Source organism: Leptonychotes weddellii, chromosome 1 (genome assembly GCF_054177405.1).
Source record: "Leptonychotes weddellii isolate Sample4059 chromosome 1, ASM5417740v2, whole genome shotgun sequence".
Classification (NCBI taxonomy): domain Eukaryota; kingdom Metazoa; phylum Chordata; class Mammalia; order Carnivora; family Phocidae; genus Leptonychotes; species Leptonychotes weddellii.
This window is the reverse complement of record NC_138369.1, coordinates 185,225,491-185,244,509: the sequence shown is the minus strand read 5'-3', so window position 1 is coordinate 185,244,509 and position 19,019 is coordinate 185,225,491. Positions and strand designations below refer to the sequence as shown.

Genomic DNA, 19,019 nt, shown 5'->3' with positions numbered 1-19,019 from the left:
AAATTTATTCTAGGGATTTCTCCTACAGAAGTCCTTGTACAGGCACACAAGGATGTATGCATGAGGATACCACTGCAACGTCATTTAAAAATACTGAAAAAGTAGAAGCCACCTGACAGCCAATCAACAGGGGATTGGTCAGTCAGGATTTATTTAAGTAAGTGATAAATCCTTACTGAGGAACCTAAGGCAACGTTATGTTCCAGTGCAGAAGACAGGAGAGCTACTCACAACTTGCATTTAAAAAAACCAGGCAACTAAATAGCTAATGTAATTCCATCTTTATATATTATTTATTTATTTGACAGAGAGAGACACAGCGAGAGAGGGAACACAAGCAGGGGGAGCGGTAGAGGGAGAAGCAGGCCTCCCACAGAGCGGGGAGGCTGATGCGGGGCTCGATCCCAGGACCCTGGGACCACGACCTGAGCCGAAGGCAGACGCTGAACACACTCAGCCACCCAGTCGCCCCTAAATACTATCTTTTAAAGATTTATTTATTCATTTGAGAGACAGCACGTGCGTGTGCGTGAGTTGGGGGAGGGGCAGAGGAAGAGACTTTCAAGCAGACTCCCCACTGACTCTGGAGCCCAACACGGGGCTTGATCCCATGACCCTGAGATCATGACCTGAGCCGAAATCAAGAGCTGGACACTTAACTGACTCAGCCACCTAGACTCCCCTGTAATTCCATCTTTAAAAAAAAATATATTTTTTGTATGCATTCAAAGTCTGGAAAGAAATGAAAATGTTTTATGTTTTTCTCTCAAGGGAGGTGGGATTGTGGGTGATATCTTTTTTCTTGATACCTTCAAATATCAGTATATTCTACAAAGAGCATGTATTACTTTTGTATTCAGAAAAGTAGTAATTCTGGGAGAAAGAACAAACATTCTGGGAGAAAAAAGCACACATTCAGAACTCTTGGTACATTTATAATTAAGAAGCCAGAGAAATCTTCAAATAGATTTGTATTTTCAATATACCCAATGCCAATTCGGGCAGAAGGAAATTACATCAAGAATAAAGTAAAAAGGAAGAAACTATTATCTTAACAGGAACAAAAGCAAGGGGTGCCTGGGTGGCTCAGTCAGTTAAGCGTCTGCCTTCGGCTCAGGTCATGATCCCGGGGTCCTGGGATCGAGCCCCGTGTGGGATTCCCTGCTCCACAGGGAGCCTGCTTCTCCCTCAACTCTTCCTCCCCACCCCACCACCAATCTCTCTAATAAATAAAATCTGAAAAAAAATAACAAGAACAAAACCCAGGGTTGAGAGATAACTACATGCTCCAAGGCAACATGTCTGCTGTGTCCTGAACCCCACCTGCTCTGCCTTTGGGGTCCTGCAGCACATGTCCTTGGGGTGCCCCTGGCGGGCTCTCCCCTCTGCCGCTGGACCCTGGCTCCACGTCCTGACCTGCCCCCTGCCCCCACCGTCCTCCCTGTAAGTCACCCCATGGGCACACCAGATCCAGTTGCCCTTCAATGGCTTTCACACCTGCTCAGTAAACATGGTTTGTACAGCCCGGGCTGGGCAGAGACCAGCTCAAATGCCTTTGAAACTCTTCACAGTCTGCAACAGGAAACAGGCCGTTCGTGGTGACTGACTCAAGAGCATCCGTAATCTTCATGAGTGGTGTGATCCCTTGCATGCCCGCTTTCTCTAGCGCCACACAACTTGTAATAAACATAGGGAGATGAGACTTGCGCCGTTAGAGAGGGGGAAGAAGCGCAAAGCTGGGGGCCAAACCCAAACCCATACCTTATTAGCGAGTTTCCACTCTGGGTATAGCTAAGTTTAAGTTCAGAGCCAATAGCGTCTCTGCAGTAAGAATAAAAGGCCCGGATGACTTCGAGAAACAAATTCCCAACCACTCGAGGCCCTGCAATTAAAAAGAAAATGGTCAGAGATGAATAATCCATATTTAAATCAATAAATGACATATGCGTGAAACAGAAAGAGTAACTATACACACAATTTTATTGTCTAAAATGCTCAGAAACTTTAGTTTGACAATGACAGCTTTACTGGGGGAATAACATCCATTAAAATGGCCAATTTTTTTTTTTTTTTTTTTTAGATTTTATTTGAGAAAGCGAGAATGAGAGAGAGAGAACACATGAGAAGGGGAAGGGTCAGAGGAAGAAGCAGACTCCCTGCTAAGCAGGGAGCCTGATGCGGGACTCGATCCCGGGGCTCCAGGATCATGACCTGAGCCGAAGGCAGTCACCTAACCAACTGAGCCACCCAGGCGCCCCTAAAATGGCCAATATTTTTGTAGCACTTACCACGTGCTGGACACTGTTCTAAACATTTTGTATCTGTTACCTTATTTACTCCTTAAGTAGCCATATGACCAGGTATTACGTTGTTGTACTGACTACAGATAAGGGGACAGGGACTGAGAGGCCAAGGAACTACTCCAAGCCAGACTCTGTCCGGGGGAGCCAAGAGGTATGCTCAGTGTGCATAAGTGTGTATAAACTGCTTGGCCAGAGACACTACTCAGCATAAATACCAATGGAGTAGGGCAATTTTCCTATTTTACATTCTTTTAAATTTTTTTTACATTTTTATTTTTTTTAAGATTTATTTATTTATTTTAGAGAGAGAGCGAGTGAGCGGGGGGGTGGGAGGGACACAGACAGAAACCCAAGCAGACTCTACACCGAGTGTGAGCCCAACGTGGAGCTCAATCTCATGACCCTGGGACTGCAACCTGAGCCAAAACCAAGAGTCAGACACTTAACCAACTGCCCCACCCCGGCGCCCCTATTTTTTATTTTATTTTTTTAAGTAATCTCTACACCCAGCATGGGGCTCGAACTCATGACTCTGAGATCAAGAGTCGCATGCTCCATTGACTGAGCCAGCCAGGTGCCCCTCTAAATTCTTTTAATCAAATGAGCTAGAACCCCACAAAAGAAATACCACCACTCCTGAAAGGCTTATTAAATGGCACAAAAGAACATAACCAGCTGCAGGTTAGGGAAGCATTCCTGCCGATTAGGCAGGTGGAAGGCAGGTAGACATTTCCGCTCCACACACAGCAGCCATCAGGCATGGAAGGGAGTGACTTTTCACCCATGTGTACAAAGGGATGAAAACAGGATCGATTCAGAGGAAATGAAAGCTCTGTCAATATATCTGTGTTAAAAAGCAAAGATGGATCCAATCTTTTATGCTTCTTTTTCATAAAAACAGAGGATGTGCCTCTGAGAAAACTTTTTCCACGATAAGCCCCACGTATATCTTATCTGTAGTATAAGAATGCTGAATGCTTTTTACAAATGAAGGCAAGTTTGTTGCATGATTGAAGGAGAAAATGAGGCAGTGGTTGAAGCCTGGTAGCAAAAGAATGACTGCCCTGGGCCTTCTAGCTCTACTTCTGTATGATCCACTCCTCTGCCTCTCAAGTACGTCCTCCCTGGAGACAGATAGAAATTTTAGACTAAATTAACAGATAGAAAACTTAGACTGCTAGATCGGGCAGAAGCCTGCCACTCACCCCCTTCTGGAAATGATGGCGGGGGGCCCAAGCTGACAGCAACATTTCACTTGGGTCACCCAGGTGCAGGGTCGAGACATAAAACACCCATCCTCCAAAATGCGGTTACGTTTTTGCTCTGGATATTTCCCCAAGTTATGTAGGAAGCTCCCCATACACTTATATAGCTCACTTCATTTTTTAGCCAAAATCATGATTTTTCCAAGCTGCAGTCACTCCACACAAAGAGGAAAATCTACTGGAGCCATCGCTGGTTGAGGTAGCAGGGGAGGGGAAGGATGGGGGGAAGGGCACAGGGCAGCTTCAGGTGGCACTTAAGGCCAGAGCTTGGAGGGACAAATGCTTCACGCTTTGACTTTGGTTAAGAGCAGTTAGAGCGTACATGTCATGGGATACAAGGTCATCTGTGTTACATGACCGAGCATCTCGGGTATGGTGGGTCTGCGTGCAATCGGGTAAGCAGCTGTGTCCTGTCAGAGAGCTTAGGCTCTAGAGTCAAACCGACCACATTTTAATCTCAGCTCCTGGGCAGAGGTTTGCCAGAGTAGCAAATCACTTACTCTTGCTCAATCTTAGTTTTTCCATCTGTAAGATGGGAACAGTGAGAAAACCCACTTCAGGGTTGTTGGAGGCAAGGAGGTATGTATGGAGATGTACATTAGATGACGTGTACAAATCACTTCACACAAAAAAATTGCTCAAAAAATGTCAGCTGTTATTATTAACAACAGTAAAAACACATGATGACCTCAGAGTGTCCCTTCCATACAACTTGACTGGATGCCTTTTTTTCCCTTTGCATCCCTAGGGCCTAGCATCGTCCCTGCTCCATGCCTGCCCCTGAGTGAATAAATGAAAGGTCTCCATCCCCCACCCCAAGACCAGAGGGAGAAGGGACCTCAATAATGCCGTCGATTCTTGTTCTCTGCAAACAGCTACCAGGCAGTGTGCAAATCCTGAGCGCTCAGATGACAACATCAAACTTGAAATCCCAGGGCACCTGGGTGGCTCAGTCGGTTAAGCATCTGCCTTCAGCTCAGGTCATGATCCCGGGGTCCTGGGATCAAGCCCCACGTTGTCGGGCTCCCTGCTCAGCGAGGAGTCTGCTTCTCCCTCTCCCTCTGCCCCTCCCCCCACCTGTGCTCTCCTGCTCTCTCAAATAAATAAAATCTTCAAAAACAAACAAACAACAATAATTAACAAAAAACCCCTTGAAATCCCATGGAGAAGATGGGGACCCCATTATGGTGTTCAAGTGATTAGATGTTAAGATCTTTTTTTTTAAGATTTTATTTATTTATTTGACAGAGAGAGAGAAAGCACAGGCAGGGGGGAGTGACAGGCAGAGGGAGAGGGAGAAGCAGGCTCCCTGTTGAGCAGGGAGTCCGATGCAGGGCTCGATCCCAGGACCCCAGGATCATGACCTGAGCTGAAGGCAGACACCTAACTGACTGAGCCACCCGGGTGCCTTGGATATTAAGATCTTACTGTGAATGGATATTGGAGCAATTTCTATTCTTTAAGCAAGGGAGAGAAGATCATTTTTTTTAGCTGACACTCACAGGACCACAGTGTGTTAACAGGGGACCCTTCAGGAACCGGAGTCTAGTTCAACCCCGTTCAGTTGGCAGAGGAACAGACTGAGGCCCACATGGCGGAAGTGGCTTGCCCCAGGTCACAAGGCAAAAAGATGGAGGAGGGTCTCCTACCCCACCCCCTTGAAAATAAAATCAAAGCTCATTTGAAGCCTGATACTTGACTGAAGAAACATTCTCACAAAGCCAGTACGGCATGTGCTCTGTAGGTGCATACAGAGATGTGCACAGGAGGAGCTCAAAGGTATTTTTCTAACGGAAGTGTTCACATTATTGTGCAAAACTTTTAAGTGGTGCCTAGATATGATAACTGAACACATGACTGAAGTACTTCAAGATTTGGAAACTCCGATGATGGAATTACATTCAAAATAACATGTTGACTGTGTCTCACACAGGCCATCCACAGTGGGCCCATGATGGTGACCGCACTTTGCACATTACCTATTTCCGGCTTGTCGAGCAGACTGACGAGGACGCGGAATGGCTTCAGGTACGCGTGGTGGCGTTCCTCTACGTTGGCATCTGAGAACTTCTGGTGCAGTATTTCAGCTAGACCCTGTTTTTTATTTTTTTAAAGCCACAGATCAGGATACTGTACATAGCACAGTTTGACATTATTAGTTGTTCTACTTGTAAATACGCTGGGACAGAGAGAAAACCAGTCACACAGCACGGAATGAGCACACAGAAGGTTTCCCCACTGTGGATCCAGGGCATGCCCCATGTCTGCTTTGAGGCCCTGCCCATCAATCCACTGAGGAATCATGATCAGGAATGTTCTGATTGGGATCTACTTTCCAGAAAGGCTCCTTTACCTCAACTAAAAGATCCTTGGAATATTTTTCAAAAAAATACGAGGACTGGTCTTCGTAAGAATTTGAGAGTTCAGATTCTGGCACAATGGTATTTCCTTTAATATCTGAACCTATAAAAGAACAAGGACCATGAGCTGTTAACAAGATCTACAGTTTTAAAAAAGGTACATAATATTGCGCAAAGGTCTCATGCTCCAGCATTTTTAAAAATAGAATTCCTCCAACAGAAAACCAAATTCCAATCTGGCAAGACTAAGTCACATTTTCTGCTGACAAAAATGTGGTGTACTAAGGATTCCACCTCAACAGGCATCAATTTAGTTTGTCCTGAGAATTCACCCTCAGTGTTTTGACAAGTCTGATTACAAGGATCTAATGGAACGAGGATCAGTTTTAAAAACCAGTGTTTGTACGGCAGTATATAAAATCAAGCTGTTCTCACCTATATGCCCTTATCTTGAGCCCTGGCTAAGTCTGTGAGGTCTTCGGGACAAGGGGAGGCAACTCATGGTACAAGGAGAGAGCGTGGACTCTGGGGCCGAGACTAATAGGTCGGACCCAGCACTGAACTTGGATCCTGGGTCCTCTCTATACACAGCAAGTCAAGGCCAACTAGGATGGAGCTGAGCATTTAGCAAAATCATCCTTTTGATAAAAATGCTTAAAGAGCCTGTAAATATTCTTCTTGAAATTCTTCATAAGCTTCCATGCAATGGATTCTGGAAGTTCTGTAACCAGGGAGAAGAGAGGAAAGAAAGGGTTCAGAGAACTTTCTGACTTTGGTGTGAGAAGATCTCTATGTTGAGGGTTATAAAAGTGGTGAAGCAGAGGATTTTTTAGGGCAGTGAGACTACTCTACATGGATGTGTCATGGTGGACGCATGTCCTTACACATCTGTCTACACCCACAGAGAGCACACCAGCAGGAGCGAGCCCTGATGGAAACCACGGAGTCTGGGCGATGACGTGCCAGCGCCGGTTCACTGACTGTGACGAATGTGCCACCCGGGTGGGGGGAGGGGCACCTGGGGGAAGATGGGAACTCTCTGCACCTTCCTCTTAGTTTTGATGTGAACCTAAAACTGCTCTAAAAAAAAAAGAGTCTTAAAAAAAAAAAAAGCTATGGAAACCTTTCATGTCGCTTGGTATACCGCTTCTGCTCAGGTACACGAACATGGGAATTTATAAAATTCAGAAAGTGCTAGCCTCCTAGCCCTGTGGTTTCCTGGACTCTTGTCCCCGTGAAGCCTTCCAACCAACCGTCAGGGGCTCTCTTCCTACAAGTTTACAGGCTGTCCGCAGAAACACAAGCCTGGGTTCTCAAGCTCTTCCCTTAAGTTATCCAAATGTCTTACAAAACTTTATGTCAATGCCACAAACATTCTCATCCATACCAAACCATCTTTTACACAAACTCCGTAACATTTGTGGGTCTTCTCTCAAACCCCCAAACCGATGAGACTTCTTTATAGCAACAAGCTTCTACTTGAATAAGGTTTAGCTATAATTTTTTTGGTAGTACTTCAAGCTTCTTAAAATGGAGTTCAATACTCAATATTCAATAAATATCCCACTTATTTATGTCCCTGTTTTTAACTGTAATACCTGCAACATAACCAAAGCTACAGTGTAGGCAGAACTCCACTGACTGGGCCATATTCAGTCAGCATGTTATCTTTCCATATCTTATAATTCAGAAACTTATCACAAAGATTGAAACTTGTTCCACAAATCAGCACTAAAAGGTTTCACGTTAACTTTGACTTTCACTTATTGGATACTGCTCAGTACCTAGTAACCACGCATAAAGTCTTCTGTTCAGAGACATGTCTCTCCTCAGTAGGGTCTGGGTGGCTGCTGACAGGATCTGCACGATGTCAGATCTGAGCAGGGGAATGGCTCTCTCACTGGAATCCTATTGGAGGACAGAGAACACTTTACTGTAAAGGGATGATGAAGTAGATTACTGGCTTTCTGACCCGTGGCCCCTCCTACCAGTCTACAAAGCTCTCTCTTAAAAAGGTCATTCTCAAAAGGAGTTGGTTCTCCACAATGCCCACAGACAGAAGCCATTCAGTTTTTGCTATGGAAACATCATCCTCACAAAAAGGAACAAGGATCTTTTTTTTTTTTTTTAAAGATTTTATTTATTTATTTGAGAGAGAGAGAGAGCATGAGGGGGGGAGGGTCAGAGGGAGAAGCAGACTTCCCGCAGAGCAGGGAGCCTGATGTGGGACTCGATCCTGGGACTCCAGGATCATGACCTGAGCTGAAGGCAGTCGCTTAACCAACTGAGCCACCCAGGCGCCCAAGGAACAAGGATCTTTAATTGGCTGAAAGCAAACTGTGATCTGCCAACTGCCTGAGGTCTATCCCACCTGCTCCACGTCCTCAGGAAATACCAGTGACTTCCCTGGAAGAACACAAACGACTTACCAGACAGGTATAAAATGGAAAGAAGAACAGAACAATTTCTAGGTTATTTCTTTGCACCAGGACATTTGAGTCCAACAGTGAGGCACACAGAGACTTTACCTGTAAATGATAAAACAGCATGAACATTTCACTCCCAAAACATTTAGCAGCATTTGCAGGCTACTGTTTACAGTCGTAAAAATGAAACTAACTTTTCCTGGGAATCTTGAAACCACTGTGTGAAATCATGTGGAACAGATCAGTAAGGTGTAAATGTGGGAAATGTGGGTTCTAGCCCTAGAAGCTGGGGGGGGGCAGTGTGTGTTGGAGGAGGTCAGACAAGACGTGACCTGGCTGACCTGTGGAGCTGGAGGTGCCTCACCTCCCCGGTCCCGGAATGTGCATTCTGCTTGCCCCCCCTGCTCCGGAGGTCCCCGAGGGACACAGCCTTGAGACACATGTGGCATTGAGAACACCTGCACAGTATATGTGATTGAGCCCAGTTAAGGCCTCTACGTAAACTTTTAAGATTTGGCAGGTGGGTACTGTATTGTATGGATGGAGGCCTCTGGGATTTGTCCTGCGTAACCGACCACCCTGACCTACACGGTACGCAGGCAGGTTAAGGAATGTTGTGTGTGAGACTCGTGCTGCAGAGGTGACCTCAGGAGCCTGCTTAGTGGACATTAGCTGGCCTCCAGGTCAGAACTGGCCCTTTTGGTCTGGACGCCTTGCATGCCCTCCTGCTCCAGGCTGGGCTGGGCCCCCGGAATGGAATCCAGGCGGGGAGGCGAGCACACCCAGCCCAGGCTCCTTGAAGATGTAAAGACATGATAACATAGGAATGCAGTTCGCACCAAACTGCACGTAGGTGAATAATTGTTTAACTTCAGACCTCATCATTTGCTCTATAAATACAGCCCTATGGGGATGGTCAGTCTCAGCTGAGAGGAGGACGCTCCGCCTAGGCCTCTCCATTGGGACTCCAGCCTGGCTGTCTCCACGGGGTTTTCCCAGCTAGTGAGGCTGGATGTTGTAAGTACCCGATTTGATGAAACTCTGTCTTATTCTCTTTTACTGCTTACTACTGCCCTCATCTATACACAGATTTCCCTTTTCTTCTGTTTTGATTAGATTTTTATAATATCAAAAAAGTGTTTTTTCCCCTTCAAAACAGAGTACAGCTGCTGTGAATCTTTTCTTAAGAACAGACGCGAGATCTACTGGACCTGTGGCCACCCAAGACAAGCCTCGTAAGTTCCCTTGCTTATTAAACTGTCCACCTACCAATCTGGAGTGGCTTGCCTCTCTCTTTGGTCTCTCCCTGCCCGCCGCATACACGGGCCAGTTTCGGGTGACACCCAGAAGCTCCCAAGGAGACTGTTAACTAACAGTGTGACGTCGGAGAGTCGGTCAGCTGCAGCCCTCGCATGTTCCATCTGAGAGCTGGAGAGGCTTGGACCAGAGGGTCAGGTTCTAAGACCTCAAATTCTATGATCCTAGAAAGGAATGTCTTTAGGTTCCAATAGGGACTTCTGGCTAACCTAAAACTCCAAAGACATTCCGTTAAATGGATTCCAAACCAATTCGATACATATTTTGTGTGTCTTTTCCAAATATAGATACATGTGATACAGAAGAGCCATAAGAGAAATGCTAATAAAAAGCTACGAGACTTCAGAAGAGGGGAGGGAGAGATCATTCAACTGGGGAAAACAACACAACTCTGTGGGAAGGCTGAGCTGGAAGGACAGGGAGGATGTGCATGGAGGTCATCGAGAAGGGATGGGGAGTGAGTGCAAGGAGCAAGGAGCAAGGAGGTGGCATCACAGACCTACAGGCCAGGCTGGGCAGTCCATTTGGGAGTGCAGAAGGTCTGAAGGGAGGGCAAGGCATTGGTGGGTTGGGAGTGGACTTACAATACTCTCAAGTTTGGACTTTATCTGTAGGCAAGAGGAATCCAGATATTTTTCAAGCACAGTATAGGTATAAGCAAAGCTATGCTTTAGCAAAGAGCTAAGAGCGATCAAAAAAGCCTAGATGGGCAGAGGATGGGATGGGGAGGAACGAGTTGGAAAATTATGGCAAGGTCCAAGCAAGCATCAGAAGCTGAAGGAAGCAGGGCAGTGAAAATGGAGACACACAAGGTTTACCACTAGGTGGCGACAGACTGCAGGCCATTAGACAAGCCGTAAGTTTGGGGAGAAGAGAAAGATCCGGAAGGGTCATAATAAGAGACGGCCTTGCCAGGGAAGAAAGCAGCCCTCCGAAGGGCCTGGGGATGGATATCCGAAGAACTCTGACAATCTTGGCTTGAGAGCAGCCAGAGGAGAGGACGACATTGACAGACTGAGACCGGAGGAGGAGGGAGCCTGATGAGCAGACGGTGGGGGGGCGGCGGGGGGAGGGCAGTGAGACACAGGCCAGGGAGGAAGCAAGGTTCTAGCAGGAGACTCTGCGAGGCCCCTGGAGCGCTGATAACAGCTAACTGTACCACTGAAGCCTGGTGGGGGGGCCTCCAGAAGGGCCCTCTTTAGGTGCAGATATGTATTTGAATATGTAAATCGTTAATGCATATGTGAAAAACCACCACCACCGTCCTGGGGTTCATCCTGCGTACTGACGCCTCCTGTCTTTTTTTTTTTTTAAAGATTTTATTTATTGATTTGACAGAGAGAGCGAGCAGGAACACAAGCAGGAGGAGTGGGAGAGGGAGAAGCAGGCCTCCCGCGGAGCAGGGAGCCCGATGCGGGGCTCGATCCCAGGACCCCAGGATCATGACCCGAGCCGAAGGCAGATGTTTAACGACTGAGCCACCCAGGCGCCCCTGACGCCTCCTGTCTTGCTCAGCAGCAGAGCGCACATACTCTGACGCCTGGAACACCTCCGTTTCCCTGCTGCTCACACCGATGTCCCTTTGCAGCCCCAGCTGACAACCTGTGCACGAGGAAGCCGGCCCCGCCTGCCCTACTCTGCCCCCCTGATGAGCAAAGCACCCACCGTGAGCTGGTAATCTGTCCCCAGCATGTACTTCTGCTCCTTGCCCGGGCAGTCCCTGCTGATGTGGCCCACCACAAAGAGCGAGGCGGGCAGGCGGATGGCCGGGCTCACCAGGACGCTCCCCCAAAGGGCAGCATAAAACACCTCTTTGCCGACCACCAGGGACAGCCTCAGGAGCAGAGCGTCTGTCCTGTGGATAAGAGATACAGACTGTAAAGGCTCGGTCCCAGCAGCCACCGCTTGCTCAGCCTCCCCCCGCCCCCCCGTGGAACCCCATTTCCTCATCCTTCTGAGTGGCGGCCATCTCTTGCCTTTCTGTTCTGTCCACCTGCCAGCAGTCACTGAAACGGAGTTTGCTAAGACAAACATGTCCCCGAGACGTATGGCTTCTTGGCCAACAGGAAGTGTCTGACCAATTGTGTCTGTGGATCTGCAGGAAGGGCCGTTCCACCGCCACAAAGGGACGAGCGGATCAGCCTCAAGAGGTTGGTGCAACTGACTGGAGACTTAAGTAATGATAAAGATCCCCCCCCTTGAGCACAGCCAGGGGACATCTGACTTTAGAAACACTGGGGATAAAATTTGCCTGGGCCTCCCACTCGACACAAATTCCACAAAGCCTGTCACTCTGCCCACAGCGCGCCCCTATGTTGACTTCCGCTCTGGAACGTTCTCCTGCTGATGCCTGACATTTCTTTGTCCCTTATCTCTATCTGGGTCTCTCTCCCCTGACACGCCATCAGCAACTTCACGTCCGTCCTTTAAGAGAAGCAGCGTCATCAGCAGGTCTGGGTTTGTTTTTTCCACGGATACTGCCCAAGGCCAGGCCCCCCGCCTCTGCTCCGTGGCCCGCGTGCAGCTGACTAGGGCACCTGCCCTGTCAACAATGGAAACGGCTTTGCTAGGCCGATGAGAGCAGCTGTCAATAAAACAGCAGAGGCAAATTCCCACAAGAGGATTTCACTGAATGAGTGGACGGACTCAAAATCCAAAAGCATTCCACTCCTCGCATCTCCTATTTGCAAAGAAGACACACAAATATCACAGAAGGAGTAGCCCAGTGTGATGCAATGGGCTACCCAGCTTCCTGGAGTCAGGCCCCTGTCGTCCAAATCCCGTGTCTGCCTCCTGGCAGTGGTCCCTAGGACGAATGTACACGTTAGCTGTCAGCTAGGAGATACAGAAGAGAGAGGGAGACGTTCTGAGCAGGACTGGAGAGTCTCGTGTAAAACCCTGCATGGGCGAACAGAGTCAGCACTTGGGCCCCGCCGCCTGCCATGACCACCGGGTCTGCGTCCTTAGCATCCAGAGGATCACCGGCCACACAGGTAGCGCTCAAAACCATTGTGAAATGAATGCCACCCCCGCCCTTCTATTACGACTCAAATCGTCTTCAGCTTACTTTTCAATAATCAGTTCAGGGTATACAAAGACTTTTCATACCAAAAATTATCTACTACCTTTTTTTTTTTTTAAGATTTGAGAGAGCAAGAAAGCTCATGCACGCACATGAAGGGGGAGGGGCAGAGGGAGAGAGAGAGAGAGAATCTCAAGCAGACTCCCCACTGAGCGAGGTGCCCAACACAGGGCTTGATCCCACGACCCTGAGATCATGACCTGAGCCAAAATAAGGAGTCAGATGCTTAACCGACTGAGCCACCCAGGTGCCCCTACTACCTTTTTATATTAACAGCGAATTTTGTTCTCTTTAAAGCTAGTCTGAACTTTTTTGTCTCACAAAATATGTGATTTTTACTGTGCAAATGATGCACAGTGTCATCTTTATAGAAAAACAAAACTGAAGAGGTATGAGTAACAGCCAAATGTTTAGGAAAAGCACACAGAAGAGTTTAGTGGCTAAAGATACCGACTGATCTCCTATTGAGGCTGAGCAAACAAATACAGCTTATCTTGCCCAGCTCTGAAAATAGCGCAGCAAAGGCCGCAATTTGAGGCAGAAGCATGGTGCAGCAGGTGGGGCTGATGGGTCACTGTCCCCTGGGCAGACAGGATGTCCCCAAGCTAGGCAGATTCCTACAGTAGGAGATTAATTGAGAAAGCCCCTGGGAGTGCTCCCCTTTCCCCAGGATCCCTCTCAGGGGAAGACTGACGCTTAGATAAAACCCGTCGCAAACACTGCAATGTACACACTGATATCACGTTCCCCTTTGCTCAGAACAGTGTATTCCCAAAGTCAGTTGCACAGAACGCTGGCCACGAGCTGGTCCACAGACAAGAAATCTGGGTAATGCCGCCTCAGCTATCCCTTCTTCAATATTCAGAGTGCGCCAGCTAGTTTTCTTTATTAAAGAAATGCAGCTTAAGTCTCATTTTATCCTAAAAAAATTAATAGATATTAAAAACTTAAACGATGCCATGGTTCACAAAAGGGCGATTATGACAAGCCTTGGCTATGGAGCGCACAGTGAAGAGCAAGATAACTGGGTTAAGAGGCAGGTAACTCTCTACTAAATAAGAATCACTCCCATCATCTCAGATGTGAAATTCCAAAATTAGCACAACATTTGAGAGCCCAGGACTTGCAATCTTTTCTATTCAGAATCAACCAGCAACCTCCAAACCCTTCCTACTTCCATCCCTCCTGCCTCACGCTGGCTGGTGCGCTCATGCCTCCTACGAACACCAGCTCACTCGCACGACACCCACATGCTCTCCTCTATTCGATGGACAGCAAGTGACACAGACCGCTTGCCATGAACCCCAAGCCTTTCCCAACTTTGGCCATGTAGCCACTTGCCTAGTGGATGGTCCTGGAAAGCCAGGCTGTCACAAGAGCAAAGAGCTTGGGGCATGAGCATCTGAAGGAGCACAACAGTGACAACAGCGTCCTGCACCACCACAGGTCAGGTCCATGTCCAGAGGGGTAAAAAAAATCCTAGAACCAGCAGAGCTCACCGTGGTGCCTGGAATCAACCAAAAGAGAGGTCAATAAATGTGTTTCCAGGCGCCTGGGTGGCTCAGTCAGTTAAGCGTCCAACTCTTGATTTTAGCTCAGCTCATGATCTCATGTCACGAGACTGAGCCCCGAGTTGGGCTCCATGCTCAGCAGGGAGTCTCCTTGAGATTCTCTCTCTCCCTCTCCCTCTCCCTTTGTCCCTCCCCCTGCTCGCTTGCACGCTCTCTCTCTAAAATAAATAATCTTAAAAATATATACATATGTTTCAACTACTATTTAAATGGGGCTCTCTTAACCCTGACACGATGGACTTTGGGCCAGATAAGCCTTCGTCGTGGGGACAATCATGTCGCTGCAGGACGTTGAGCGCTAGACGCCAGTAGCATCCTCTCTACCCTGTGGTAACAGCCAGAAGAATGATGCCAAACTTCCCTGGGGGATACAAATCAGCCCAGCTGAGAACCGCGGACTCACATTTCTGCTTGCTTACAGACCTCTGCAAATAGTCACCTTTCCCCCAAATCCTCAGAAGAGGAGTCTGGTACTTTCTCCACACTACTCCTGCTTTCTCAGTGCAGCAAAACGCAGCTGTGAAGCTACTTCATGGGCACTTGAAAGAAGAAAATCTGGCCAGGAGTAATTCGCAGGCACACCAGGATTAGAAAGACAGGGTGAAGCGTTAGTCCTAACACTGGCCAGAGTTCCACGGACAAGCACAAGCCAGGAACAGTCTGCGCCTCCAGGGAATTCGTGAGTCACCCGGCCTGCAGAGGCCCCAGCCTAACTCAGCCCTCTGCGTTTGCTGCCAACGGGGACATCAGGACCCTCCCCTTCACCCCCCACCCCTCCCTCTCTTGTTCCTGCACAGTGTTTGCTGTGGGTGTCTGCCTCGGCTCCTGAGCACTTAGGGGAAGAAAGAGTTGCCGACTTCTCTCAAACTAACGTGGATACAGAGACCCAAGACTCTGGTGCAGTCATCCCAATTACTGTGCCCATACACACCCACTCAGAGATTCTAGAACCCTCGACCAGCATCCACCTCAGAGAGCTGATAACGAATGGCTTTGGGGTGCTGCAGACACTGGGCCTGGTTTTCTCTCATGGCTCCATCTACTCAGTGATTCATGCAGCTCTACTCAGCTCTTGGTTCGATGTCAAGAAATCACACCAAAAAAATCCATGTTAAGCAACTTTAGCAGATGTTCAAATGAACCCTCATTGTTCAACTAAGAGAATGCACAAAAACACCCCAACTATTTACACTCTTCTGGTGTGATTCATTCTTACAAATCAAAAAAAAAAACTGCAATACATTTTGGGAACTGATGTGTTCATCTGTCAGATGATGGAAAAAACATTTATATACACTGTGATACACGGATCTGTTTGGGAAACAGGAATGGGCCAGAACTTCTAGAAAGAGCCTGGGACAGATCTGGGAAGGGTCCTCTCGCTGACTTTTAAATGACCTTCTGCTCATTCCCTCCACACACCTACCAATCTTGCATATGGCCACAGGCTTAAAATAGCCCCGACACAGACTCTGCCTCCTAAGGAAGTAGATCCTACCGACCCGACCCACTGCAAAGGTGGACTCTTCACTGGGAAGTGGGAAGCCACCACCTGTTCTATGTGAAAGTTTGAAATGTTTGAAGTGCAAATTTTTGGTTAGGTTTGTCAAATTCTACTACAAATGCTCATGACTTAAATGTACCCTTGGTCACTGGCCACAATCCCTCAAACCATTCTAATTATTTGGTTTCTCTGAGTTTAGGGGAGCACTCCAAACAGACCTTGGATTGATTCCTTGATTCCACCCCAGCCCCCCACATTCCACCCCCAGTCACAGCCAACGTGACAAAGGCGGTGTGGCTGGGGCCTCTGGCGTGGGGGAAATGTGAGCAGTGTGTGGTGTAATCAGATGGAAACTTTTGCAAGCACAGAGGTTTCTAAACCTCCCAGTCAGGCTGCACATGGGCTCTTAAAGCAGGTCCTATTAACAGAGGTTAATCACAGCGATCACTCAGAATGGTTAATATGACAGGAGTGAACTCTTAATGTGATGATTCCCCAGAGAAACAGGATACTGTGTATACCCAATAGTCTGGATGGATTTATGCTTTCTTCTGCTCCTAAGCATGACCAAAAATAACCCTTGCATGAACTTTTATGCATACGGGCTTTACAAATTTCCCCAAAGTGCTGCTGAAATTTGTCAAGCTATTCTGCTTAGCATCGCCTTTGCGTGCCCCAGCCATCAATGAAGCATGGCTCTGCTTCGACCGAGAAGCAGCCTAGTGTAACGGGAGAAAAGCAGGCTTCGGAATCTGACCTATGTGGCTTAGGATCCCAGCTCTGCCACTCACTGACCATGGGACTCTGGGAAACCTTCTCACTTTCTGACTCTCACCTGTGACTGCAGGCAATTCCTGCAGTATTTGGTCAAGCAGAGACCTGCACAGCAATGTCAAGCATCACCCCGACTTCTGCATCTTTCCCTGCCGTGCAGACCCCTGCACCTCCCTCCCCGCTTCTCCCAAAGCGGCAGCATCACACACAAGCTACAGAACCGTCAGCACGTCCGTGAGGATGAGACCCACCTGTCGTAGATCTCAGAGCCCTCCTCCAGGCCGGGCAGCAGGCCCACAATGAAGGCCTGGAGACTGGGCAGGAGCAGCTTCTGCAGTGGGAGAAAGTACTTCTCATACAGGCCGAGCAGCACGGGCCTCACCGACATGGCCGCGTTTGCCAGAAGAGGAAACAAGCCATAGCTTTGGAAAAGAAGAAGGGGAGAGAGGAGGGACAAATGAGACACCGAATCAGAAGTTTGCAACAATCACCCAGCCACAGGGAGTTTTCAAAAGCAGCCAGCCAGCCGTTTACACTGGGGCTGTAGACGCTTGCTCATCACGGGACGGTCCCAACGTACCGTCCGGCAAAGAGCAGGCACCTAGACAGGAGGTCCATCACAGTCAGACTTCGAACACACTTAAAAAAAGGCCTGGGAGGGTGCGTTCCCGACGTAAGCGCTGTTTATCTCCTGCTGGCATCTTTACGATGAATTGCTGCTCACCACTCCCTATTTTGTCATTTTCTCATCTTATGAACCGAAATGCGGATTATTCAGGTAATAAGAATGTGATATGGTAGGAAGCTACTATACCTGTATAGGAACAAATCCTTGGCCAGCCATTTGGTCCCCACAATTTTGAAGATAATCTCATAGGTTTCTAGGGCTTTTAGGTGCACACCGCTGGGCAAAGCAGGATGCAAGCACTGAGCTAACCTCTTGCTGATAATGAGCCGTCTCGGCAATAAGGAATACCTCAGGTTACTCTGAAGGGCCTGGAAAACAAGAGGGAAAACATGAGGAGGAAGGGAGCGACATTTACCATGTAAAGTAAATCTTCCAGGGCTAGGAAGACACGAGCAGATGCAAAAGGAAGACAAAGGGCCTGCGTGGGGAACACCGGGGGGCCATGAGCCAGGGTCCAGGGACATGGGTATCAGCGAAGCCCCTAGCAATGCTGGAGATGAGGCAGGCATCAGAATCAAGAGCAAGAGAGACCCTGTCACCATAAGACCAACTCCTCGGTCACACATGGAAACCCGGGTACCAGTGAGGGCTCCAGTCCACACCCGAGGCTAAGCAGAACATAGACTATATCGGGCTGGGGGTGGGGGCGGCGGACTCGACCCTCATCCCTAAGAAGACCCTTGTCTGTGTGCTGGGGAAGCCCTTGGCATCTTCCTGGGAAGAAGAGGTCTGAATTATCCCCATCATTCTCCTAGCTCAGCTTCGCAGGCAGGTGGCTCTGAGTGAGGGGTCACCCCAGAAGAAACGGGGGGGGAGCACACCTCTAGCCCATGACTCCTGGCATCTTCAGCAGTTGGTGATCCTGCTGGGTGGGAAGGACCCACGTCCCACAGGAGAAATGCCCCACTCTGCTGGGGTGCAGCAACAGGATTCCTGGGCCAGGCCTCTGCCGGCTGGATACAGATCTTGTCTGCGCTAAAGCAGCCTGGGTATTTGTGGTAGCTGAGGAACACGGTCAGGAGTGTGAGTGGATCACTGCCGTTCTGCACAGCCTCAAGTGACCACGGGCAGAGTGCTGTGGCTGGGTGGCTCCTCATGACTCAATCTTATAATACAAAGTGTCTGTAGTTATGGAACAAGCCACAAATATTTGCTCAAAGCCTACAGGGTGAAGTCCACGCTTCTTAAAAAGCCACTCAAAGGCCTCCATAGCATGACTCCTGCCTGCTTTGCCTCCCCCTCCCCCATCCATCTCTTAATACTTCAGCTTCAAACTTTGTAGCAACACAGATCCATTTGTGGTTCCCGCCTGCCCCTCTGCCCGACCTCCTTCCTGTGCACCTGGCTAATTTTCCTCACATGAGACTTAGCGTCCCCTTTCCTGGAGGCAGAATGGTCCCCGCCCTGGCAGGGCACCCCATCCTGTGTGTTTAGTGACTCCTGCCCTGGGCTACATGTGCACATCTGTCACCGATTTACAACTGTCCTAATGATTATCAGCTCCTGGGCTGACTTAGGCGGGGAGCAACTTGAGGGCTGAGTATGCTGTCTTCTCCTCTGTGGTTTTCAGCACTCTGCACAGAGCCTAAAACAAAGCAGGCATTCTGGAAGAATGTCACAAGACGTGTGTGATGCCAACCGCATTCTATCTGTGTCTCCCAACCGCTGGCCCCTGGACCGTATGGTCTTAAGGCCATGACAGCTTTCTTTTTATAAACAAAGAAAACAA

General features: G+C 48.5%; 1 protein-coding gene and 1 long non-coding RNA gene across 7 annotated transcripts in view; one reads left to right on the top strand and one right to left on the bottom strand.

Annotated features, from left to right (window-relative positions):
• DOP1B (DOP1 leucine zipper like protein B) overlaps positions 1-19,019 on the bottom strand; it is a 106,260-nt gene that overhangs the window by 52,803 nt on the left and 34,438 nt on the right. For all 5 annotated transcript variants that reach the window (XM_081799781.1, XM_081799795.1, XM_081799801.1 and 2 more), the window contains exons 3-10: positions 17,417-17,598; positions 16,854-17,024; positions 11,337-11,526; positions 8,358-8,456; positions 7,713-7,836; positions 5,922-6,031; positions 5,548-5,662; positions 1,762-1,882 (exon numbers count right to left, since the gene is read on the bottom strand). In XM_081799781.1, coding sequence (XP_081655907.1) covers positions 1,762-1,882; positions 5,548-5,662; positions 5,922-6,031; positions 7,713-7,836; positions 8,358-8,456; positions 11,337-11,526; positions 16,854-17,024; positions 17,417-17,598 — 1,112 coding nt within the window. The remainder of the gene's footprint in view (positions 1-1,761; positions 1,883-5,547; positions 5,663-5,921; positions 6,032-7,712; positions 7,837-8,357; positions 8,457-11,336; positions 11,527-16,853; positions 17,025-17,416; positions 17,599-19,019) is intronic.
• On the top strand, positions 9,275-14,506 carry LOC115944915 (uncharacterized). 2 transcript variants are annotated; one of them, XR_004079412.2, is made up of 3 exons: positions 9,275-9,371; positions 9,514-9,589; positions 11,010-14,506. It is a non-coding gene; the product is annotated as an uncharacterized LOC115944915 (long non-coding RNA). The 2 variants fall into 2 exon arrangements; XR_004079413.2 differs by having other exon boundaries at positions 10,988-14,506.